The sequence below is a fragment of the Anas platyrhynchos genome, chromosome 11 (assembly GCF_047663525.1).
Source record: "Anas platyrhynchos isolate ZD024472 breed Pekin duck chromosome 11, IASCAAS_PekinDuck_T2T, whole genome shotgun sequence".
NCBI lineage: Eukaryota > Metazoa > Chordata > Aves > Anseriformes > Anatidae > Anas > Anas platyrhynchos.
The window spans coordinates 21,880,839-21,906,459 of NC_092597.1; the positions used below are offsets into that span (position 1 = coordinate 21,880,839).

Below are 25,621 nucleotides of genomic sequence, written 5' to 3' on the forward strand. Positions count from 1 at the left end.
GGGGGAGGGGGGCGGGGCTTAGGGGCGGGCGGCGGCCAATGGGAGCGGGCGGCGGCACCCCGCGCCCGGCGCGCGCCGCTCTTAAGGCGGCTCCGCGGGCTGTCAGCGGCAGAAGGGCGGCGGGGGCTCGACGGGGCGGCCATGGCCGCGCTCAACGGCGCTGTGGAGAACGGGCAGCCCGACAGGAGGGCGCCGCCGCCGCTGCCGCGGCCCCTGCGGAGCCTGGAGGTGAAGTACACCAAGGTGAGCTCGGGAGGGGGAGGTTTTGAGGTGGCGGGGGGTTGTTGTTGGGGTGTTGTGTGGGGTTTGGTGGAGTTGGGGTGTTGGCGAGCTGCTGTCGGTGAGGTGCTTTTTTCTTTTAAAAAATATAATTATCCCTTCAGAAGGAGTTTTACTTATTTGTGTGGTCTCCTGTGCTGTGCTAGGTAGTGGGTTAACGGGGATGGACGGGTGGTTGAGTGGCTAGAGCAAGTGGATGGCTGCTCCCAGGTGAGCTGCAGTTGCTGTGATCCATAAAGCCTGAAAAAATCCAACTGATTTTTTTTAACAATATGCAAAATGCTGCTCTGGGTGCCCATGAGCATCTCTGCCCCTCGCTGTGTGGCTGGCACCGAGCGGTGACAGGCCCCGTGCCTGGCTGTGGCATCTCGCCGTGACGGCCATTTTCCCCCGTGCAGTGCTCACAGAACCAGCCCGTAATGCCTTTACTTATACTGCTGCCTTTACTTAAATTTACTTATATTGCTACTCAGAAAACCTGATTTGGCTGGGGTGAGGTCAGGCAGGGCTGGGATGGGGTTATGTGTCAGGGGGCTGCTTGCACGGGGCTCCTGCAAGGCTGCCCTGAGGTGGGATCGACCCCGTGTGAGGCACAGGAGGGCTGGTGCCTGACGGAGGCTTCTGAGAGGGCTCTAACGTGGAATTGGGGCCACCCGGCAGCTCTGTAGGGTGAGTTTTGTCCACACACATCTTGCTGCCTGCCCGCTGTCCCAACAGAGCTCCTCCATGGCCTCCAAGCGGGATAAAAGCACCGGGATGGTGAACCCACACCAATCCATGCCTCTGAGCCTCCTGCTGCTGTTATCCGCCACCCCTCACGCTTAACCGAGGGCTCCTCAGTTTGGGCACTCCGTCCCTCAGAGGTGGTGTTGGTTTTGCAGTGAGGCTCAGCTCCACACCACAGATCCCCGCTGCCTCACGCCGCTGTTGCTCTGCCACAGCCCGGCCATGGTCTGGCGCGGTGGAGCAAACATCCCAGCTTGTGACACTGCCGGCAGCCCTGCCTGCCTCCGTGTGAACCATCAGAGACTAAAAGGGCTGAAGGAGTGTATTAATTAGTTACATTTCTGTGCTAAATAATTGAAAAAAATAAAGCAGAACTATGTTTATTCTCTTGCAGCGGGAGGGAGTAAACAGCGATAGCTTATCCAGCAAGGTGTTGATTTGAATTAGCCATTCAAAATACTGGAACAGATTAATCTAGTCCAAGTGATTACCACTAATTGTTATTTTTAACATCCTGAATTTACCTACTTTTTTTTTTTTAAGATAAACTTGTCATTTAGCGGCAAATTGGATCTGCGGCTGCTGATTGTCGAGTGGCGTAATGCTGCACAAACAGCTCTTTCCCGTGTCAGAAATGGACACGGCCATTAGGGTTCTTCTTAAACATACAAATGTTCTGTTTTGTGTTATTTTTATTGTAGTGAAGGCTTTTAAATACTCCTTTGGGATCCAATCCTGCAGCCGTGTGCGCTTTAAAACACGCGTTTTCTTAATTCTCCAAAGTTTTTGCAGGAGGCTCTGTGCACCGAAGGCATCAAGGTAGTCACTTAATAGTGGAAACCAACATTAATTAAAAGTGTGAATTTGACATCTGATCTGATGCTCCCGGTGCATATGAGAAAGTAACGAGCAGCAGTCAGTTTTCATAAAACTGCGAGGGGTTTTCGACAAGCTCCTTTGAGTCTCACCAGATGTTTACAGCTGACGGCACGCTTCCTTGCTTAGCAAAGATTTTATTTTCGGTTCCACCAGTTACTGGGCTGGGGGAGAGGGAAGGAAGATTACCAACAAAGATCCCACTCGCAGAACAGCTTAGTGCTTGTCCTGGGCGTGTGATGGAAGTGATTTGTCCATAATCTCATGTCCCGGGGTTGGGGTGGGAAGCGTGAACAGCCGATACGCTTTTCTGTTTGATTTTTAGCTCCTGGCACCAAAACCTCAGGCTTGTGGCATGATTCCCAGAACAGTGCCAGCATATATGTTGTGTTTTAAAGGGTCTGATCCCAATGCACTTGTGTCCTATAGCTTGTAGGAATGTTGCTTTCTGATCTTTAACTCTTCCACATAGAATTAACGCTTAATGCAGAGGAATAACAGCATCTGCCCCTGTCCTCAGTCCGAGTACGTATCAGACTAACTTTACAGCTCTTGCCATCTCTTATTTAAAATGTGACTTTGCTAGTGCAACAGTGAAAACTGAAGTGCAAAACATTTAATTTTTAAAAATAAAATGCAGCACTTGAATACTAGAGGTAGTTTGGGAGCACTAGTTTAAGGTTAATTAATACTTCTGACATTGTCTTCACTTGGCAGCCTCTTTTTGGTGGAATTTTCTTCTCCGAGGCCTGTATGAAACAGGTGGGCCCAGAAGCACAGCATCTGTGCCAGTTATGTCTTGGATGCTTTCTGCAGAAATGGTTTGGGAGAAACTCCTTTCAGGGGAAAAAAAAGCTGCCCAAGGGGGGAAAAAAATGACCCAAAGCAGTGGGAATTCTGAATGTAAGGGACGCAACATTAATCTCCTGGTCGTGTGTAGGGACTCATAAACAAGATTGCAAATGTGGAAGGCTTCCAAGTAAAAGTACTAGCTTATAGCCACTAACAGGCTACTAATAAAGATTACTTCATCTAATCTTACTTGAAAAGTATCTTTATTTATAAAACATAACACTGCCAAGTTAGATCAGCGTGGATGAGATGCATGCGGAATCAATTAATTGTATATAGGTATCCGTGCTCTGTTTACAGCGTGTAACAACACTCCAGTATTTAATGCATTTTGGGTTACGCAACACTGGGACTGTTTGTTCTTGCTCTGGAAATGCAATATTTTGAAACACTTAAATCTTGTCACAGACGACTCCAAGTGACGTGGGAGGCTTGGTGCATCCTGTGACGAGGCGTAGCGGGGTAGAACCGAGCCTGTTCCTACCCTGTGCCCTCTGTGAGGGCAGAGTCCTGGAAGTAGCCCAGGGCAGGGCACTAATAACCAAGTAACATTGAACGCCGGCGTTTTGTTTGTAGCATGCGACGAGGGGTTCCTTTTGCCTGAACCATATGGGTTTCTCTTGGTGTCTACTCACTGTTCCCATGGAAATGGATTTCAAACTGTCTGTTTCTCATTGCCAAATTATGGCATTGCACTGTGTGGGCCCCATCCTCTGTCCTCCTTTTGCTCAAAGCTAACTGGGTGCATGAAGGCTTTCTCGTCTGTTCCCTGGCTCAGGTTCTAGTTTGGATAAATGCTGTCTGTGTCACAAACAGTCTCACTGGGAGAGACTGAACATGCCATCAATGGAAACCGAAGAGCCTCAGGACCTTTGAGGAACACTTGTGGGATTTCTTTCTTTTTCCTATTGTCTACATCAGTGTTTTCATTTTCCCACCTGTCCCGCTCCCCTTGCTCTCTCTTCAGATATTTATTAACAACGAATGGCACGAGTCTACAAGCGGAAAGAAGTTCCCCACCTATAACCCTTCAACGTTGGAGAAAATCTGTGACATTGAGGAAGGAGACAAGGTAGGTGTTATTGGAAAAGCAGTGCAAAAGACAGTTTCCAGGGGACTTGCTGTCTTAGAAAAGAACCTAGAGGAAAAGCTGGCTCTTAACACTGACATGTGGCCAGCCAGGCTGCAAGCTGGAGGCCTGGGATGCTGGATGTGCTGCCTGAGGATTACATGGGCTGGGTGGGATCAGTCCTCTGCAGCTCAGCTGAGTCACTTTCCCTGATAGGAACTGTCTGCTGACATGGTCAGAGGAATGAGACTCAGCATCATTCTGGCTTTATAGATCTGGGAAGAAGCAGCTATGTTGAGGAAATAGCAATGACAGTGTATGCACGTCCCTGACAGAGCTTCAGCATCATCTTGGGAGTGGTTTATATGCAAGCTGCATGGCAGCCTGTTGGAGGCACTGAACTGGAGCTCACCTTTTTTAAAAAGAAACCACAGATTAGCTGTTTGGGAGAACTTGACGTCAGGCATGCATCAGCACAGGGAAATCTCCCACAGAAAGTGAGCAGTGCTTGCTTTTCCAACTGGTATTGTGAGTTCTGCCCTCTTGTACAAACATGGCATCTGCCATTTGAAACCAAACCAGTGTTTCTGAAGTTCTTCAGAAGTCCCTGGTCTCAGGGCATTGCACAGTTTCCTGGGGCATAACTGCTTGGATTTGGTAACAGTCTGAGGTAAGGAACAGCCAAATATGACACTGTCCAGGACAGCTCATCACACACGTGCCGTGCCCTGCTCAGTGGGGGAGAGCTGGCCCAAGAGCTTGCTCCTGACAGTCTGTCACGGGAGGGTGATTCACAGCTTCCCTGCTCTACCATGCCTGTGGCTCATCCCTGCTGTGGGCAGTAAGTGGCAGGCAGCGTGCGCTGCCTGTGCTGTGTGGCTTTTGGGTCAACAGAGCCTGGCCTTTCTGGAGATGGGAGCAAACTTAATTGGGAATGCAAGTCTGCAGCCTCCCTGCAGGTGGTGCACGAGGTGGCTGTTTCGATGGCACTAATGCAGCCTCAGAGCCCTGTTGCCACGGTGGATCTGTGCAGCCATGGGGCGACTATACATGGGGATGGAACTTAACAGGAGAAAACAACACATAATAGTTGTGTTTTACTCAGTTAAATGTTAACTGCAGTGGTATATAAACAGTGGAGCTGAAGTTAACTCTGATGCAGCTGCATTTTTACTAGCTAGAAATCATGACACCACTATTGTTCCCTGAACTGAGTGCCTCCTCAAGCAGTTACAGAGCATTACATGAGAGTTTCAAGCCTGTTCTTAGAGACTTGGTGAAAGAAAACTTATGCAGAAATAAGAGGTCAGTGAATTCAAGGATAGCTTATTATGTTTGTAGGGGAGCTGCTGAAAAACCTTGCCTTGAGACTGGTTAGTGGGGCCCTCTGCCCATGGTGCACAGAATAATTATGGGCTAAATGCAGTTTAGGTGCTGAAAGCCTCTTTGGCTCACACAAATTGACTAATTTTCCTCCAAGTAGGCTTGTGTGAGGGACTGGGGGAGGTTAGACCTGGATGCAGGTGAGGTAGGAGGCAGAGCTGGGGTGAGGAGTGCCCAGACTGGCTGTTGGGCTCCTGGTGACACATGGCCATGTCCCACCACCCTCTGGGCAGAGTCTCTGAGACTTCATTTGCCCTGGTTGATCATCCCCATCCTAAATCTGTGACTGTAGTGCATTGGGGATGAAGTTCCCTGTTAGTGCAGGGAATAATGGGTCATGGTTGGTGCCTCTCAGTGGCTTGTCCATGTGAGCTGCTGTGCTGGGCAGTCCCATGGCAAGCCCTGGTTCTGCCTCTGGCCCCAGCTGTGCCAGGTTTGGCCCTGCCCTCAGTGCAGGCAGGGAGCAGGGCTCCACTTCCCCAACCCTGCACAGAAACCTGCCCCTCCCTGGCCGTGCAGGGTTTGTTTTGCTTAGGCTGCATGTGAGGGGTGGGAATTTGGCAGCCAACGCTTCAATGATGACAATTGAGTCTGGTGCTGAAACTTGGCCAACGGTTTATACGACTAGGAGCAAAGGTTTTGTTTGTTCTTCAGTTACAAAACTTAAGACGGAATTGCTCTTGGTGGGATGGTTGGGGGATGAAGGGAAGTCTCGGGTGGAAAATAAGCACTAAAAATAAAATGGCAAAAGCTTCTGCTGGGTGCTGGGAGGCTTTCTGCCTCCCAAGCAAGGGCTCAGTGTCCTGATGGTTTCCAGGTACAGTCACAAAGGGATAGCTTTATTAGATTTCTGCCCCAAGGAATGGTGCAGCCCCAGAACTTCTGCCCTCCCTTGCTATGTCAAAGAAAAAGTATTTGAGCTACTGCCATTCCTCTTGTGCTGTTGGTGATGCTCAGAGATGGCTCTCCTTCTGGCAGCCTGCTAACATCCAGCAGGAGCAGGGGGAAAGGAGCTCCCTCCCTAAAGGAGTGCCCAGCTTGGCTGGCTGGTGTGAGTCCCTGGCTGTGACAGAGCAGGCTGGATGGTGCAGGGCATCTGTTATGATCACTTCTGAGCCATTTGCTCTCCCATGTGGATCTTTGGAGGGTTCTAAGAGGGCTTTGTTTGCAGGCATCCTGCCTCCTGCAGATCTCAGGGCAGGCTGAGGTAAGAGCCTGCAGGAATATTGTTCCCTACAGGAGGCTCACAGCACCCTACACAATGCTTTTGGACACCAAGGGCTGTGAAGTTGCAGTCTGCATTACTTCTGAATCCAAGTTTCAGCCAGCTGCAGAGCGTTGGCTGTTTGCAGAGGGCTTGCAGGGGAGCAGCTCAGCTCTGGGCATCTTCTAATTGAGGAACTGTGGCATGGTCGTGCCCTGTGTCAGAAAAGTGCCTTTCCAAGGATGTGCACAGTGGGATTTTCCAAAAGTTAGTAATTCAGTGCAGGTAAGACAGTCTCCACGGGGTGTGCTCTACCCCTGGCAGGTGTCTGTACTGAAGCACGTTGTCTACACTGAGCCTGAAGCAGAGCAAGGCTTTTTCTGCAGGTGTTTTCCCTATTTTCCCTTCTTTCTGAGCCACTGGGATGATGGTTTCCCTTGTGCTGAGGCAGGAAAGAAGGGAGAGGGTAGAAGTGGAGCAGTGATGAGCAGGACTTGAGCTAGAGGAGGAAGGTGGAGGATGTTAGCTTAGAACAAAGAAATCCTGAGTTTGTTCAGGGGAAAATGGCATGCGGTTGTGTAACTGGGGCTTGTATCATAGTGCAAACACCCAGGGTGGGTGTGAAGGTTCGCAGGCATTTCTCAACGCCGATTGCTTGACTTTGCAATCTGAATATCCTCTTAGTGAAGCTTTTTATGTAATAATAAACCCGTGTAGGTCAGAACTGAGCACCAGGATGCACAGACCTCCTCGTGGCTTCACACAGCGCGGTGCCCTTGGCACCTTGACAGCTGTAGGTCTGTCACTGTCACACCTTGTGCCTGCCGATTGCAACATGCCCGTGGTGAGCACACCGTTCAGACTCCCCCAATGCCAAGTCATAACAGGATGGATTAAGAACAGCACTGCAGCCTTCCTGGAGAATTTCCTTGTTTTTGCTGGTCTCAGGCCTATAGAGACACTGCAGGCTCACAGGATCTCGCTTGGTGGTGCTGCCCTGAGGGTGTTTTGGGAGAACTTCTTGCTTGTGTGACAGCGACAGCAGCCTGCGACCTGTCATGCATGCTCAAGAAAAGGGACAAGAATGAATACAGCTTTGATTAATGTTCACCCCAGAGCTTCTGGACAGTAACGCTAAGACACTTCTATCTGTAAAAGGCACCTTTTGCCATGCATCTGAAATTAGAGCTGTGTCCAGTAGTAATCTCTGTAGTAAAAGAACAAAAGCCATAGCCTTTATTCATTATTTTTTTTTTCAGTACAACATTACCAAAAACCAAACCAGTGCTTTAGGGGAAAGAAGCATGGGGCAGCATCTCCATAGCCCCTGTGTGCAGGGGCTGCTTGCTTGGCCAGAGCCACTCTTAACCCCGTAACAACACAAATTTCTTGTAATGGTTTCCCCATCAGTGGCCTTTTGAAAGGGTGGAGTTCTCCTGGCAATATATGTCAGGCTGCTTTAAAGCTGTGCAATCATGTAAAGAGAGACAAATTCAGTGTAAGGTGATGTTTCAGAGGGTGCTCACTTGCTGTTTTCTCTCTGAACCTGTCTTGGAAGAGGTTTCTCTCCATAACACTTCTGGTTGAACACAACAGCCTTATGAGGGCAGGATGGCCAATGCTTGTTGGATCAGAGCAAAGCATTACCCTGTAACTGGATCCAGTCTCTAGATAAGACTTGTAAGACTTAGCCCTTCACCAGCTGCTCTCCTTGGAAGAACAACGAAGGCCTGAAGCCCTCCCTCCTTTCCCACCTCCCTTTAGCCACATTGTGGTGGGGTGTAAGGACTTCTCCACCAGCTGAAGGGAGGCTTGGGCGTGCCAGACATTACGTAGAGCAGGAATCTGACCAAAGACAGGGTGAAGTATGCTTTTATGTATGCTCGGGGTACAGTCTTGGCCCCGTGGATGTTCATGGCAGCGTTCCCGTTGACTTCATTGAGTCAGGAGGTTGCCCTTGGCTCCATTCTCTTTAATCAACGTATGCTAGTGGAGGGGAGAAGGGAGGAGTCTGGGGCACGCTGTAGCCAGAGCAAATGCACGAAGCTTCTCTGGGGGCGGTGGTGATGTGGGAAGAGAGGGAATTTGCTGCCCTCCTGAGTAGCAACTTATGTAAACAGTTAGATTTGGGCCAGCATGAGTAAAGCATTTGAGCGAGTGACACGAAGTCTGTGTAGGTGAAAAGGCTTTGTCGAAGCACGGAACAACACAAACCCTTTCCCATCTGGTGGAAATGTTCTTGAAGTGCAACCTAGGATCGAAGGGAGCTTTTTTGGTGCGTTAACTGTTGCTGGCATGGGCTCAAGTGGGACTGAATAATGGGATCTGAGCTCTGGTTGCTCCCCTGGATAAAACTATGGTCTCTTGGGGTGGGACTTTCCTTCCTGCATTTGTTTAGAGTAGGCTGATTTGTGGAGGCCAGCAGCCTGTCATGCTTAGGGAAGCCCCAATGGGAACAGAATTGGGATCTCATTTTTCTTTTCTCCCCTGGTGTCATTTACATCCTGTGTCAGCAGGAACACGATTCTGGATTATTTTATAAACAAGCCAGTTGCATAAAATTACCCCTGAAAAACCCTTTTGATCCTTTGACCTCAGTGTTGTTTATCAAGTTAGTGCAAACCCAGAATGGCTTGCAGGCTTGGGTCCAAATCCAGGAGTGAAATGAAGATGGTCTTGTCAGATGATTTGGGTTTTGCCACCACCCCATCCTGTAGGAAGAGGCCTGCTGGGGTCTCAGTACTGTTGTTCAGCTCCTTACTTGTAACCTCACTTTTTCTTGTGCGTGGCTGCTGCAGCCTGATGTGGATAACGCAGTGGAAGCAGCGAAGGCAGCGTTCCAGAGGGGGTCTCAGTGGAGACAGATGGATGCCTTGAGCAGAGGACGGCTCCTACACAAACTGGCTGATCTTCTGGAGCGAGACAGAGTCATCCTGGCAGTAAGTACTGTGACTGGTGAGCAATAACAAACCAGCAGTGGCTGCAACTCAGCTCCATCCCTCTGGTTTTGCTGCATCCATATCTCATGTCACACTACTCCTAAGGACCCCCAGAAAGAAGGAAGCCCGCAGGGAGGTCCCGCCTCCTAGTTTCTCATTTTTCTGTGCTCATTGCTGTCTTAGGCTGCCTGTTCCAGTCTGTCTGGTACACCTGGGAAGGCCAGGCAGCTTTTTCAATACCTGCAGTCACATCCATAAATCCTTCCTGGACTAATCTGTCCTTGTGTTACCCTGGGCTTTATTATTCCAGTCCTGTATTTTAGATTTCAGTGCCTCTGAAAGGGAACCATAGTTTCAGACCTGACCTAGCTCCTCTTTCTCCTCTTCCATAGAGGAGTAGGGGATTTGGTCCTGTCCTTTGAGTCTAGGGTAAAGATCAGTGACACTGTTTCCCACTCAGAAAGAACAGTGGCACAGGCCCAAGTTTTCTCTCCCTGGTCTGATTAGAGCTCTGACTCTATATGCGTTTTCTGGAACTGGATGCACTCCCTGATTTCTTTTTCATTCTCCCTATATGAATCCAGGCAGGAGTCATGGCTTATCCTCCTCTTTCTGCAGGAGGATTTTGGGGGTCTTAGAAGAAGGCTGTTAGCTCTCCGTATTTGAGTTCTCCAAAACCTTGGCTAGTTCCCGAAGTGATTGCAGATGTCAGTACTTACATTTTTAAAGCAATAAACATATTAATTCTTGGTTGAACAGTCATCAGTGTTCATGTGTCTACCAGGTTAGGAAATATTTACGTATTAAAAAAACAAACAAACCTGCCTTGGTCCTTCTTTATTATAAAAATGCAAGGCCAGTTTGACTTCTTTTCAAATTTCTTTTCAAATTGCTTCCACTAAAATGGGGGGCTGGGAAGAGAATCTTTCCCTTGTTGGATGTCATCCAAAGATTGAAATGTGTGTAAGTGGGAACTGGTGCTTTCCCCACTGAACGTCCTGGCTCAGGAAAATCTCTTTATAGCTGTGAAGCTGCGTTAACTTGGACTTCTGCACTGAAGAACTATTGCTAATGGTTCCTTATCCTGTCCTCCAGGAATCCTTCTCGTGCAGAATAAGGAGAGTAGGACCTGAATTAAAATATGCTGTGGTTGGCAGAGGCCTTTAGGCTGTGTGGGACGTGTATATTTTTCAAATAGTGCCCACAGATCTTTTTATCTCTCAGCTTTGAGCTGATGCCTGTCCATACTTCACCTGTTCAATGCAGTACTTTTGTTGTGCTCGTCTTGGGGACTATGGCACTCGTCATATTCAGTGCTGTGCTATGCAAAAGTTCCTGAGCTGTTGTCCCAAGTCTGTACTTGCGTGAGCTGAGCCTCTTTCCCCCAGCACATTGTCTCTGAACCACATGGCAGTCTCCAGTTTCAGCAGGACAGAAGCAAAAGCTCCAGGTCTGAAGGCAGTTCTGGCCAGCAAATAAAAGGAAATGCGTGTCTGTATATGTGTGCATGAATACACCCTGTTCATTTTCTGCTCGTTTTTTGATGCGACTTCAAAGAAGCCTCCTTTTTCCATAAACCAGGACACTTATTTCAAGCTTTCTGCTGTCCTTCTGATCTGGGAGGGCTTGTTTGGCATTGTTATTCTCACTGCAGAAAACCAGCCCTAGCTGCCTTGGCTGCATGCTAAGCAATGACTTATAAAAATCAGTCCTTTTAGCAGACGTTCGCAGTGGATAACAATCCTAGCCATTCCAAGGGGAACGTCTGTTTGAGTGCTGTTTGGGCCCTAATGCCTGTGGAAGATGACAGGGGATGACTTCATTTATAAACAAAGATGTTTCAATCTACCAAGGGATAGTGCTTCCTTTATGGATGTGCTGGCCACTTCCACCAACGTGCCATTTAATGACCTGAGTAGGGAACAAAGCCTTCACTCAGCTAATGTCCAGAACAACAAGAAGGACGTGGGCTGAGACTGGGTTTCATTTAGAGCCGCTCAACGTCGGCGCAACTTCAGCAAAGTAACTTCTCCCTTGCATTTAAGCGCAGTTCTGAGCCCGAAGGTTACTTTACTACATCTCTGAAAATGTGTTTTCTATCATCCTGTGGATAAAAGAGGCTTTTCAGAGGTTGCTTTTAGGACCACGAGCAGAAAAAAATAGATTTCCAAATAAAAAGAAAATGGGTCAGACTGATTTCAGTGACACCATCTGGAATCCAGAACATCTGTGTCAAGAGGGTCAGATACAGCGAAGCTGTGGCACTTGCGTAACTGCTGAGCAGTGCCCAGACCACAGCCTGAATCCCACCCACAGCTGCCTTCTGGGGTCTTCCAGAAGATGCGCCTTTATTGCAATCCCTGAACAAAGCAGCTTGTGTATCTATCAGGGTTATTGGGTCTAGTTGTCTCCGTTCTACCTTATATTAACTAGATTGTTCCTTAAGTACAAGGCGAGGGAAGGAAACTCCATGTCTGTGGCACAGGACAAAAGAAAATTGAGAGATTTTCTGAAAGCTTTTTTTATAAAGAAAAAAATATGGAGGTGTCTGATGGTACACTTAATTTATTTTTTTTTTCAGACTCTGGAAACAATGGACACAGGAAAACCTTTTCTGCAGGCTTATTTCATCGACCTGGAAGGTTGTATAAAGACACTTCGATATTATGCTGGATGGGCTGATAAAATCCAGGGTAGAACTATCCCAGTGGGTAAGTTCCTTCAGACCCAGTGTCAGAGCTGGGGAGGGATCAGGCTTCATGGGGCAGGTTGGGAGGGAGATGCATGAAAAGATTTGCTTCTGAAAACCTGCAAAAGAAGGTGTTCCCTTTCTATCTTAGGGTGCATTTTAAGTAGGCATGTTTTGAGAATTAAACTCACAGGAGAACAGTGAATGCCTGGAAGGATCTTTGGAAAATAATGGATGGGCTCTTTAGTTGTTGTTTTTGTTTGTTCGTTTTAACAGAGAAGCATTTTGATTTAACATTTAGGCGATTTAGTGTATTTTCAAAATGAGCTTGTTTTGTTCCTGCGCAGAGGTGATCCCCAAGAGTGTATGAAGGAAAAGGATGGGCACCGCACACAAAAATTAGTCGCCAGAGGAAGAGCTGTGGAGGGCCAAACTAGTTCAGCCTGTGCAGTCAGCAAAGGGTCTAAAGTCAGTGATGGCAGTCATACAAACTGAGATCTGTCACCCTCGTCCAGAGGAATGTGAAGCTTTGCGTTCTGGGTATTGGTCATTGGTCTGATTGGAGATCGCTTTCAAGAACTATAATTCACATTCACATTTTCTGTCAGATCTTCCTGGTGAAACTAGATTTTATGCAAAAAAAGAATGTGTAAGGAAGATGTCCTTCTCACTGTCCTTCCTACTTCCTTTTGGAAAGTGTAGTATTTTAAGATGAATGGTATTAGTTTACTCCTAGAGTTTCTTCTTTTTTTTTTTTTTTTTTTTTTTTTTGTGTGTGTGCGTGTGTGTGATTTCTTACCAGAAATGCAGTTCCTCTTACAATGAATGTGATTCCTGTGCAAAATAGGTTTGAGATCTTTCCCGCTCAGGGAGCCGAGTGCTTTGCTTCTTTCATGAGATACAATTTGAATGAGATTTGGGCTTGTTCTTCAGTGCAGTAAGGAATTGTTCTCCTCTAAGCCTCAACACAGGGAGTCTGCAGAAGGAATTGACCCACTGGTTTTAAAAGTCTCCACTGTGCATGCGAGCAGTGTCTGGCTTTTGAGCTAACATAAGACCAATTCTCAAACAGGTCTTCATCCATCTGGGGTATCCCAGAGGCTTGAGTGAAGATGCACAGATATAGGCTTGTTTGTCTAATGTGGTTTTGGTTCTGTCCCCAACCTTCTTGTGAGAAGTCATCTTACACTGTTTCTCTAGAAGCAAGAATGTTGACTGTTGTTTTTTTCCCCTTTGTTCTTCTGTTTTGCAGACGAGAACTTTGTCTGTTTCACCAGGCATGAACCAATGGGTGTTTGTGGAGCAATAACCCCGGTAAGAAAGAGTGATGGTGCCCGGAATCTCTCTGGGAAATGGAAGCAGTGCATGCACGCTTCCCATCTTATGCTGCAGCCATTTGCTTCCTAGCTAAGTACAGCTGTTCTGCAGGGAACTCCCATTTCAGTTGCCTGATGTAGTTTCTTGTTTTACCCCCATGCCAATTGCTCTTGGCAGTGCAAAGTCCTCTGCAATGGAAGGGTGGGTCTCCTAATCAGATGCTCTGTTCCTCTCAAAGGCTGACAGCAGTCACCAGAGACCAGTCAGAGCTCTCTGACTCTTCCACTGCTAGGACAACCATCTTGTCATTACATGTGCTAGCTTCTCGCTGCCTAGAGCTGATGCATAGTTTTGAGTTTTAAATCATATCCATTATTAATAACCCCTGGCAGTTCTCTGAGCTTCCTGCGATTAAATCTCACTGGATACAGTTCTCTTTTTTCTTTGAGGTCTCATTCTCTGCTGAGAGGACAGTGTGGCTAGCTCTTGGAATGCCTCCAATTGTAGTGTGTGTTGCTCGCTCTGTTTAAACAGCCAGCTAGAAAGGCTTTTACAGCTACATGGGAGACATAGTTTGTTCCTGTATGGTTGTAAAATGCTTTGAACATGGTATCCTACAGGCTGTGAGGCAAATGGTGGCGTGCCAAGATTCTTTGGATACTTAGATCAGTAGAGTCCATGGAAGATTTCGACCCTTGGGATAAGGTTATAGGAGAGGCTGAATGAGATACATGTGGGGTTGGGGATTTTCTGGACCCTGGGAATACCAGGTCTGGACTGGTTCCCAAAGACATCTGGATAAATTTTGCCTTTTTCTTCAGCTGGACTGAGCTTGTATCCCTGGTGATAAAGTGGTACAGTCTGCTTAGCCCTGTGAGGGTGAGGCAAATTGGGAGGTGGTTGATACTAATTATCAGACATTTGGCTTTATGACTTCTGCACAGCCTTCCTGGGTGAACAAGCAATGTGACTGCTCGTAAGTAGCTAGAATTTGTGACATAAGATCAAAACATCAGATTCCTTGCTGATGATCGTCAGTGTTGTGAGATTAACTATCATCAGTTAAAAGGTATCTCCCTGTCATCCTTCAGCTACCTTTGGCACTCAGCAGTGCTTTCAGAAATGATAACTTCAAAAGGCTGCATATAGGATGTTTGGGAGGGCCACTGTAAGGGGAAATTATGGGACTCTTACTGTTTCAGGTCGACCTTATATCAGTAATAAATATAACAGAAAGACCAAATTTGTCTCAAGTTCAACAGTGTTTGCAAAAAGGATGATTGGGGTCAACAGAACCACATCTGCTTCCAGTTTACTTAGAGAACTCCTCTCAATTATTTTCTTTCCAGTTTGATCTCTAACATGAACAGTCAGTGGATGTGTGTATTCCTCAATATCAAGGGATTCTGTCACTATTCTGCATGTCTCCCTAGACCAGTTAACAGTCCTCTTGTGGCTTGCCTTTATTTAAACCAACCTTCTTAGCAAGGGAAGTTCTTAGAAAGTGCCGCGTATGCCTGAACTTTATCCCAAGGTGATGTCATCAGGCAGCCCTGATGACCTTTTCTAACTTACTTTCACCAGCCATTCTGCAACGGAAAGCACCTGGTAGAGTTATGTCATACTCTGAAAGTGTAGAAAAGTAGCGAAGGTGTAATTAAGACCTTCAAAAAGGCTTAGGAGAAAAAGTCAAATGGGAAAAATTGTGGGATTCGGCCTTTGGAGAAGATCACTGAAATGAAACAGGCCTGGGAAAGAGGGAGAGGTGAGCTGAGGAATAGCACGTTAGACTGAATTCCACTTTGTCTCAGGGCTGCTGGGTTAGAACAGAACTCATCTCTTAAAAGCTACACTGCTAATTTATTTGCAAGTGTGAATTTGTGGATTCCTAACATATTTGGCATCTTTGTTGATAGCTGAAGGCCTGTGGCTTGAGGCTTGACAAGAAGTCCCCTTACTGTTGGCCTGCTTCCATCATCCCTAAAGCAGCATTAATTATTTTTAATGAAGAAATCCTTTCTGCTGCCAAATGACCTTTCCTGAGATTCAGCGTGAGCTAGATTTTCCACTTCTTGCTTAGGTTCCAAGATCTACAAATACCCATGAACATGAAAGAGATTAGCACAGAGGAAACTGATGGGGACTGGTTCCTAATTCCAAAAAAGAAAACTAATTGGAAAGGAGCAATTTATTTACAATTTGAAGGGAGAATAAGAGCTGCCCTGGATTTCCATGACTGAACACCCACTGGTTTCCTGGTTATAAACTGGAAATGAATGATATTGTGTAACTCCTAACTATTCAGACAACACCTGACACAGAAAAGCTGAGTTTCTTTCATTGAGCAGTTTCTCCCCATAAGGATGCTGTACAAAAACGATGCATCAGAATGCTGCCTCCAGCATGGTTTCTGTGAACAGCCAAAACCCCACACAGAGTGTGATCAGACTCCTGTAAGGAATGAGGGCACATCATGCAAAGGTTTGGTCAACTTCAAAGATTAACTTGAGCATTGCCAACAGTATTTGGGATCTCAGAGGGAGTCAAGGAGCATGCACTCTGTAGTCCATGCAAACACAGCATTGTAAGCACTTTTCTATGTGCCTATAGCCCTAGTTGCTGGTTTCTCCGTGAGCTGCCTGAAGGTGGGGAAAATGCTGCATGGAAGTGAGTAGGTGCCTCATCCAACTGACCTCTTGTGTTCTTGCAGTGGAACTTCCCATTGCTGATGCTTGTTTGGAAGATGGCACCAGCACTGTGCTGTGGAAACACTTTGGTTATTAAACCAGCTGAACAAACGCCTCTGACATCGCTGTACATTGGCTCGCTGATTAAGGAGGTAAGGCAATGTGAACAGCCCGTCTACGTACCGTTCTTCTAAGATCATAAGTAAGATTGTGATTTGAATTGGTGCTTTTATTCCTCTGTTGTCTTCTCTTCTCCCAAATGAGGGAAAGACTGCAGCTCAGTTTTATTAGGCAATGAGGCAAAAAAGAGTGTGATAGATAACAGTGTTGTGTTCATAGTGTTTTTAAGTGGGATAACTCAACTAAGACAGAGTGAGTGCCATGTGAAACAATTCTTCGTATTTATGTGGCTTATAGAACAATTTAGCTACATCTGGCCTTTAAAGCCAACTCCTATACTGACGCAGAGGGAAGGTTGTAGGCTGAGAGTTCAAAATGTTGTTTTAGGTCTTGTCAGTAGGGATCCCAGGTATCCTCAGGTATTCATCATATGGAGGTGGTGGGAGGTGCACAGTACCTTTCAGGACTGGTTAGTAAAATGTCAGCCTCTTATATATAATTATGTGACTAATTGTGAGCAAAAACTAAAGGTTTTGGAGGTATGCTTTTGCCTCTCAACTGGAAAAGTCTGTTTGTTAGGCTCAGTCTAATGAGGATGATTCTATCTGTTCTTGGCTTAGCCTGGGAGAAAGCAGAAGGGCGTGCTAATAAATTGACACCTAGGGCTTCTCTGCCTGGAAAGACAATGCAAAAAATACTACCACTTAAGTACCTCCTACAGCTAATTGACTTAATAAGATTACGCAAGGTGAGTGACCATAGGGTGCATTTATCATGACCAAAATATTTTGGCTTTTATTTTTGCTGAAAAACAGAAAAAAAATCTGCCTCAGGGTGACCTGAAACATTTTTTTTTGCTTCTTTGTGGCTTTGCTGCTGACTCCAAACACCATTACTTGCACAGTTTGACATGCAACATTTTCCTGAAAACTCATTAGCCAAGATGTAAGTTCTATCAAATTCTTATTTATCATTGGTGCATCCATAGGAGAATCAGACTGCCTGTCTAATTTATTAAAAAAAAAAAAATACTACGAAAGTAATTTTTCCAAGGTAGCACATAAGCATTTTTTTCCATTTTTTTCCATATGAGGAAGGAGCAGCTGCATAAATTGAGATTCTTTTATTAAAAAGCCACGTGAAATGAATTGGATGCTTAATATCTTGCAATTCCATTGTTAGTAAATTCAGGGAAAACAGCCTGTCAGTAGTAGGGAAGAGCTAGCCTAGAAGAGCATAATCCTTGAAACTCTTATTTCAGGAAGTAAAAAAACAGACCAATAAGTTCCACACTTTTTCTTGCACTAGAATTTCATCTAAAGTTTTGCCATTTGTCTCTTTTGGCAGAATGACTACTTGGCTAATCTAGGTTGTAAATGTGGTGGAAACTGGCATAAGTCTATTACCATCTGCTCTTGTATTCCTGTTTTATTAGCCCCCATCATCTAGTGAGATTTTACTGACTTCTTAATCCCTCTAGCCTCTGAAGAACCACAAATGTCAACCTTTGTTCAAAACAAACTTTCATGCAGTTACCCCTTGGCTCCAGCTGCACGGCAGTAGCTGAGGGCCAAGTTTGGCCAAAAGACTTGCTCTCTTTTGATTTTAAACTGGGACTCCTCCAAGAATTCGTATTGAATCTTGGCATTTCCTAAGCATGGCTGTTATTTTCACCCACATCTACTCCAGCTGGTAGCACGCAGCTATGTTACTGGAGAGCCTGGAAAACAGGGATGTATCTAGTATGGGCTCCTTCCCTGCAACTTGCAGTTTTTAAGTGCTGTGTGCACCTTGAATTACTTTATCATGTACTAGGCACATTAAAGATGTGGGTTTTTTTGCATATCTGTGTTTTGTATGTTAATAGGGAAATGTATGTTGGTGCCCTGAACTTGATTTCAGTAGGATTAGTAAAATGAGGTGATGCTGTTGATTGTTCAAGTGCTAAGGTATTTTGCTCACTTATCTTGTGTGAGGCTACAAAGGTGGATGGGTTTTGCACAGCCTTCCTATAAATGCTGTAGAAATGCTTGCAAGGGAAATGCTTTGTAGGAGTTACTGTGATTGTTTTTAAGGTTTCTCATCATCCTTAAGAATACAGTGATACAAATTCAAGCTTCCTGAAAACTGAACTGCAGCTCTCAGGAGCGCAGATATCCTTCAGAGTACTCAAAATCCCTCTCTACAAAGCTGTGCTTAACCTCTGTTTTAGGTGGGTTTCCCTCCAGGTGTGGTGAACATTGTGCCAGGCTATGGCCCCACGGCTGGAGCTGCTATTTCTACCCATCACAGTATTGATAAAATTGCTTTTACTGGATCAACAAAGGTAGGTGATGGATTTCTCATAAAACACCTGCTGTTTCTCTTTCTCTTTGCATTCTCTCTTACGACAGCACCGATGAAATATCAGTAATTTCTGTGTTACCAGCTCTATTTTCCATCACGTTCCATGTGACGGGATTTCTCAGAAGTGTTTGGGATTTGTCCTGGTCAGGTCCCTCTGCTTTTGCTACTGATTCTTGCTCTAGTGGAAGTCCCACCTCTGTAAACTGGATTTTGCCAAACGGGCACGTTTCTTAAGAACTGTAAGCAGCAGATGTTCGGACACAAGGTAGGATAGTCTACAGGAGAGGCTGGCAGGGATTTAACATCATGTCATCGACCTGATGGAGCTTCTGGGCAAGATTGCCCACTAATCCTGCCCTGCAAACGTGTGCAACTGGAAAACATGTCAGTCAGGGCCCCGAACAATTCTTCCTTGGCTTTAGTTATCACTGAGGAACTAGGACTTAAATAAAAACATGGCCCTGTGCCCACAGCTTCCTCTGTTGATGTGGATGGGATTAACATTTGAGCTTCTCTTGAGACCTGCACAGTGAAGCACCTTCTATCCATTTTTTTTCCCGTGTAAATAGCTACAGCTGCCTTGCTTGGGAGAGAGATGGAAGCGAGGCCTCTGCAGTATCAGGCACCTCCAGCCATCCCCTTCCGTGCCTATGTGGGGGAAAAGAATGCATGGCTTGGCCTAGTCCTTAGAACTGAGCACAGCTGTGACATGCAAATAAATTTGTCTCCAGTAACAAGTGCTGCAAATTCTCAGACAAAAGCGTGCTTAGAAACATGAATGTTTTTCCACTCCCTGCTCTAGATTTTCCTTGCAACTTATACGTGCACCCAGAAGACGGGGCAGCATACAAAGAATGGAAATGCTGACACCAATGGGTACAACTGAGGCAGATATAGTCTCCTCACTTCTATTTTCTTGAATAACATTATTCCTGTCAATCATTTGCTGAATTCATCCATTCTTATGCCTGTCCTCATAATTGCAGAGTGTAATCGAATTGCTTAATTATGACAAATTACCTCAGATGGTATCTTGGTCAGTAAAGGTAACTCACGAAACACTCAAAAGCTGTTGTATTTAACAACAGTACCATCTAGTGGCTTTGTGAACTTATACTGGCTGCTTAGCTTATCCCAAAGGAGAAGGTGTGTTAAGCCTCTATTTCTGTACAGAGATCATGGGAACAAACAAGAACACAATAAAGTAAAAGTTCACAGTGAGGTTTTACTCTCTTGATAGTTGCTCTAATCTAGAAGCTTATTCAGATTCGTGCTGGTCTCCAAATCCTAGATCAGAAACTTTTAGCCAGGATTAGATGCTGGCTATGTCAAAACAATAGAGCTTATTAGACTCATCCAGCCCACATGGATCTGTTTGGGTTTTTAATGAAAAAGGAGTATCCAGTGGATTAGGAGAGGAGGAAAACCTCAGCTGCTGGAGCCCATAGGCAAAAAACTCCTATAGAAGCTGTGCTTGTCTTCCTAATCCATGGGTGTGCAGGAAACACCAAGGGAGACAGATTCTTCGCTAATGCATGTGTAATTTAAAGTGTTTTCTTCCCCCTCCACCCATCTGTGAGTTCAGCTGCACCTCTGCAGCATTTGCAGCATAATGCTACTGTTTCTGAGCCAGGAAGTGAAGCTAATTCAAAATACATTTTGACTTAGTTTTTAAGCCCCAGTTTGGGCTCAGGGCCAGCCTGGAAATGCTGATCACAAACTCCACGAGAGTTTTCCCGTCTAGATGTCTTCCTTTCCCTCAGCCTGTTAACTTGCTTCTTTGGCCAGCTACCCTGTAGCACTACCTCTTGTGAAGCTGTGTTCCTCTGCAGCATGATGCATCACTTTTTCTTCTGTCTCTGGGACTGGGCTGCTGGGTGACTGGAGATGTCTGTACTGCTAGGTGTAGGAGTCCTGCTTGAGTTACAAAGGCAAGCCACGAGAAATGCAGAGCTAGAACTGCCAGCTAGCTGCTGCATGCTTTACTTCCTTGCAGCTTCCCTGCAGGGCAACAATATTTTTAGGCAGAAAGAAAGTTAATTGCCACATGCAAAGGTAAGATACAAAAAGAACAGTTAGAAAATTAAGAAATTCAAATATAAGGTGACACTTAATAATAATAAGAACCTGCCTTTACAATTGAAACTCCCACAGTGTTTTAATGCAGACTGCCTCTAATAAAATTAGATTACTTAGTGATACTGACATTTGATTTATGCCCTTCTTGTGAGGAATTCTGTCTCTCAAAAACGGAATATAAATTGCTGTTTTGGTGTTAGCAGTATAAAAAAGGAATAGCATAGTCAGAATTTGGGAAAAACATTTTTTTCTGGGGGAGGTGGAGAGGAGAAATACCCTTAGTTTGACATTATTTGGATTAAAATCTGAAAGTAGAGTTAATCCTTCCCTGTGGCCAGATAAATTCCACCAGATCATCAGAGCAGGCTCCAGTGCAGAGAGCATTGCAGCAAAGCTGGCCAGAGTTTATCTGTTGCCATCATCAGGTGTGGCCTAGGAAGGGACATATCTCAGCCACTCGTGCATGAAGCAGCTCAGCCTGAACTATGGGAAAGATGTAGGTTTCTCCTAAATGTCAAAATCTCTTTTGGGCTTGCTGTTATGGGAGTGGTAGCAGATAGGAACAGTCAGTTTTTATCACCGTGTTGTCAAATTCTACTTGAAGAAGTTTAATTCCTCATTTTTTAAATAAAACATAATCCTTGGAGCTGCGGTGAGTACCAGTGTTGCTCACTACCTTGCAGTGGGTGGGAAATGCCTTGTTCTGCAGCTCTGGGTGGCAGGTAGCTTCAGAGTGCAGTTCCTGTAGCTCTCCCACATTGCCCATCATTTCAGACCTGCCTTACACAGACATTAATTCTGGGGCTGCTTTTAACCCAGCGCATCGCAGCAGTAGGAAATTCAAGGCATTTAAGAATGCTATCCCTGACTTGTACCTGCTTCAGCCACCCGCTAGGCTCTTTTATTCTTGTTAGCATCCCACTTGACATACTTTGTTAGGACTTTCAGGGGAAAACAGCCCACGTTCTGTTTGTGTCTCAATGCTACAGGTTGGAAAACTGATCAAGGAAGCTGCTTCTAAAAGCAACCTCAAAAGGGTGACATTAGAGCTTGGAGGAAAAAACCCCTGCATCGTGTGTGCAGATGCTGACTGTAAGTATGGGCTGCTGTGTTCGTTTGCTGTAATACACCAGGTGTGGTGCTCTTTGTCTGCCTCTGCTGTCCTTTGGCAATCAGCAGGGTGGTGTTTGCTCCTTCTTCCACCCCAAAGGCTAGAGGAAGCCCCTGTCCAAGAGCAGGATGATGTTGTGCTGCACTTGAGCTCTTCCCCAGCACAGGGAGTGTTCCCATGATGAATGAGCAGACCATTATCCTATTGTCTTCCCCGGGGATGGCTGTAGTTGCAGATAAATCTTGCTTTTGTGTGTCTTTGCTATTGTGGTGCCTTCTCTTTGGTGGTACTGCAAAGCCTGAGCAGAATGGTGGGGAAAGTAGTTTCCTAAAATATAGCCCCCCTACAGGCATTCATGGCAGGAAGGTTTTGTAGCAGTAGAAAATTCAGGTAAGCTGTGGCCACCAAAGGGATTTGAAAATCCTGTTTGGCTTGGGAAAATACCCTCCCTTCTCCTGTGGAGGTTGAAAGCCAGAGGTACTTGTGCCATGTGTTAACGGTGGGTGTTGCAAGGAGCTGGCCTGAGCTGGTTGTGCGAGACAAGGGCACGCTGCTTTCTGAGCAGTCACCACTGAAATGAGTCTTCAGGAACCAACAGATGGCATCTAGGGATCCACATCTCAGTTCCCACAGTGGAGAAAACCTACTTGCTGCCCTCAACGAGTCCTTGTGAAGAAAGTGTCTGTGGCTGTGGCCAACTAGACACAGACAAAAGGCAGGAAGGGGGGTGGAAATAATAAGAGAGCTGGTCTGAGGGCAGTGTGAGGCCGTGTGAGTGTCTTCAGAGGGTGTGGGCTATTGTCAGCGTTTTTTTTAAGAAGGCTTTCAAAAGAGAAAGGAAAAAACAAGTCTGGAAACACTGAAAGGCTGAAACTATGCATGTGGTAACGCTTTTTCCTCCTGGGCCGTGGTGCAGTGGACTTGGCAGTGGAGTGTGCCCATCAAGGCGTGTTCTTCAACCAAGGGCAGTGCTGCACGGCGGCCTCGCGCGTGTTCGTGGAGGAGCAGATATACCCCGAGTTCGTCAAGCGCAGCGTGGAGTACGCGAAGAAGCGACTCGTTGGAGACCCCTTTGATGCCAGAACTGAACAAGGGCCCCAGGTAACTGTGTGCCTGAGAACAGTCGTTGTTTGGTTATTGGTTGCGTTTTGGTTTAATTTTCCTTGTGTAAATATTATCCTTGTGAATACGGTCCCAGCAGAAGCCCAGAGGGTGAGTAATGTATCATGGCTTTATTTTTCTCTCTATTTTAAATACCAATCAATCACAACTGTTGAAATGTTATGTTGTAATTTTTTAAACACAAATGTATTTAATTCACTTCTTATCCAGCTTTATGGAAGGGGCTGCCTCCCTGGTACAGTAATACAAAGCATGTTGCAGCGAGGAACAGCGATGCACAGATGGGTGCAGCTGCAGAAACGACCATTCAGCTACTTGGCTGTGCTGGTGATGACAAGTAGTTAAAACCCAGAGACTCCTGAGTCCCCACTTTCCCTCTCCTCCTCTGCCCCGCTTCTGATCCTTTGGAGAGGTTTCAGCTGAATTAGCAGGAAGAACCATGCCAAGCTGATGTCACAACCCGTTTTGTCAGAGCTTCCAGAGCCTTCGTCTTATTTCTTCCTTTCGAAGCGATTTGAGCTGAAGTCAAGAGCTCTGGAGGAAGATGATCCTTGAGTCAGATCTTCTGCAGGGCCACTGCTTGCTTCCAAAAATAAAGGGGGAATCCCAGAAAGCTATAGCCCTGGCCTCCTGTTCTCAGTATTGCACTGTGAGATTTTCTTCCTTGATGCCATATGGGATCTCACAGTGAGGGGATGACCATGGGACATCTGCCTCCCCTTATCTGGAGCTCTAGGTCCATTCACACTTGATCTGTGCAAGGGAAAACTTAATTAAGTGTCCTCATGTATGGGGAATAAGGTGACGTACGTCCCCAGATCGTGCTGGTGCCCCATCTATCCCTTTAACTGGCCTAGAATGGGATTTCAAATTGCTCATCATTCTTAAGAAGATAATCCCATGTTGGAACTTGCTTCAGCAGAGATGAGCTGACCCTCAAACTACCACAGGGTCTGCCCTTGTCTTCTGTTAAGAGCTCTCAGCTTTTCTTTTTTGTGTGTTTGTTTGATATATCATCATCCCAAGCCTTACCCAGCTTTTGATAGCAGTGGATGAGTTGCATTTATAATTAGTCCTGTGAGGACCATGTTCATCTGGCTGCTCAGAGACCACTGACTTCATGAGAAGAGCCCCTGAAATCATAGGAAGTAGTAGTGGGGTTTTAAAGGGTGAAACCCCCTGCGCTGGGCAGAACATGTAGGACTGGGCTGCTGCTTTCAGCTCATCCTTGCCCTCAGTACTTGACAGGCTGGCAGAGCACCACGCTCTGGTATTGCTGCTGTGATTTAAGGGAGATTGCAGACAGCTATAATTAAGGGTAACAGTAAGTACAAATAGTCTGGCCAGGTTGCAAATACAGCTTGTACGTCCTCTTTCCCTGTCCTAGCTTACCTGTTATGCCTGTGGGTAGGAGAGAGAGCACCCAATACGCACATACCTGAAGTTCTCTGCATGCAGCTGTCAAGCCCAGGATGGAAAAGTGTTGAGAAAGTAGAAGGAAACTGCTAAACCCTAGGCTTTCATGTGGCTCCCAGTGCAAACCACTTCCTCTGCACCTATTTTTGCTTTCTCTCTGGAGCCTATTGTAAGATGCAACACGCAGAAATTCAGGTAGAAGAGAGACATGATGTAGTGTCAGAAGGGCTTAAAATACCTCCAAAGTAGCAAAGATTCACACCTGCCCACCAACTACCATTGAACTGTAGTTTCCAGACCAGATTTCTCCTCTATTCCTGAAGTAACCTGCTGTGCTGTGAGGAGGGTTTTTTTCTGAAGTGATGGAGAAGGGAAGAGTCACTAGGAGAAAAAAATCTCTTCCTCTTGCCCTTCATCTCTCCACTTTGGCCCTCGGTTGCCTCAGATCCAGGTCATTGCTTTTACTCTCCTTCTGTGGGTCAGAGGATGAACAAAACCTGTACAGAGGCTGCTGTACAGCCCCCATTCCGGGACGATTGCCGGCTTAGATGCCAGCAATGTGAAGAAGTTGGAGCCAGCCCTTAGGCTCTGGGGTTTGTAGCCCGTCATCTTTTTGCTCCTTCACCAGCTCTGTGTGCTTTTAGCCAGACAACAGGACCAGGAATTTAAACAGAGCTCGGAAAACGTGAAACAGGAGATCTCTGCAGCCCAAGCTCTGAGCTGGTGCTGTGTGAAACCAAGCTGAGCACAGCGCTCTGGGTAGCTGCAGGGGACCTCCTGGAGTGGGACAGACAGTACTGCTCTGTGAGAACTTGATGTAAGCTAGTCCTGGAAAATAGGGCCTGTCTGCAGCTGTTCCTTCCTATAGTGTACCGCGTTTATAAGCTAGATTGGGGAACTGGCTGATTCAGGTCTGAACCAGCCTTTTTGGAGGTGAGGAAGAAACGTTTTAGTCAGATCAGTTCCCTGCGATGTGTTACCGTGCACTGGCATGGATGCTTGTGGTGTGGGTATAGGGAAAATACTGTGTCAGCTGCAATATTGGGTTATGCTGATATAAACTGCACTTCTCAGATCAAAATTAAGTCAAATTTAAACAGTATTAAGTTTAAATAGAAGAAGTGAGGCATGCTTCTGATGTGACTTCTCCAAAGCTCACATGTGTCTGACTGTGTTGGCTGGCTGGAATTCAAAGGACACCACAAGAGACCTGAGGGGTAATCAGGGCTGTTTGAGTAAAGTGCCAACCTCAAATAACAGACCAAGGGCATTTTTCAACTTTGGATTCCTGTGAGCTGTATCATAGGAAAGAATAAAGTAAATCTGCACAGATGGCTGGCTGGTTAACCAGAGCATTTACAAAGCTGTGAACAGCAGACTGCGTTAGGTAAGACTAAGGTCCTGGT

At 46.1% G+C, this 25,621-nt stretch overlaps 1 protein-coding gene across 1 annotated transcript in view; it reads left to right on the forward strand.

Annotated features, from left to right (window-relative positions):
• The first annotated feature begins 69 nt into the window (after positions 1-69).
• The window catches only part of ALDH1A3 (aldehyde dehydrogenase 1 family member A3), a 35,456-nt gene continuing 9,904 nt past the window's right edge, over positions 70-25,621 (forward strand). Inside the window, exons 1-9 of the mRNA XM_005011090.6 lie at positions 70-243; positions 3,701-3,805; positions 9,188-9,328; positions 11,910-12,039; positions 13,270-13,331; positions 16,045-16,173; positions 18,354-18,467; positions 21,556-21,658; positions 22,594-22,778. Of these exons, the coding sequence (XP_005011147.2) occupies positions 142-243; positions 3,701-3,805; positions 9,188-9,328; positions 11,910-12,039; positions 13,270-13,331; positions 16,045-16,173; positions 18,354-18,467; positions 21,556-21,658; positions 22,594-22,778 (1,071 nt within the window). The 5' untranslated portion in view covers positions 70-141. The remainder of the gene's footprint in view (positions 244-3,700; positions 3,806-9,187; positions 9,329-11,909; positions 12,040-13,269; positions 13,332-16,044; positions 16,174-18,353; positions 18,468-21,555; positions 21,659-22,593; positions 22,779-25,621) is intronic.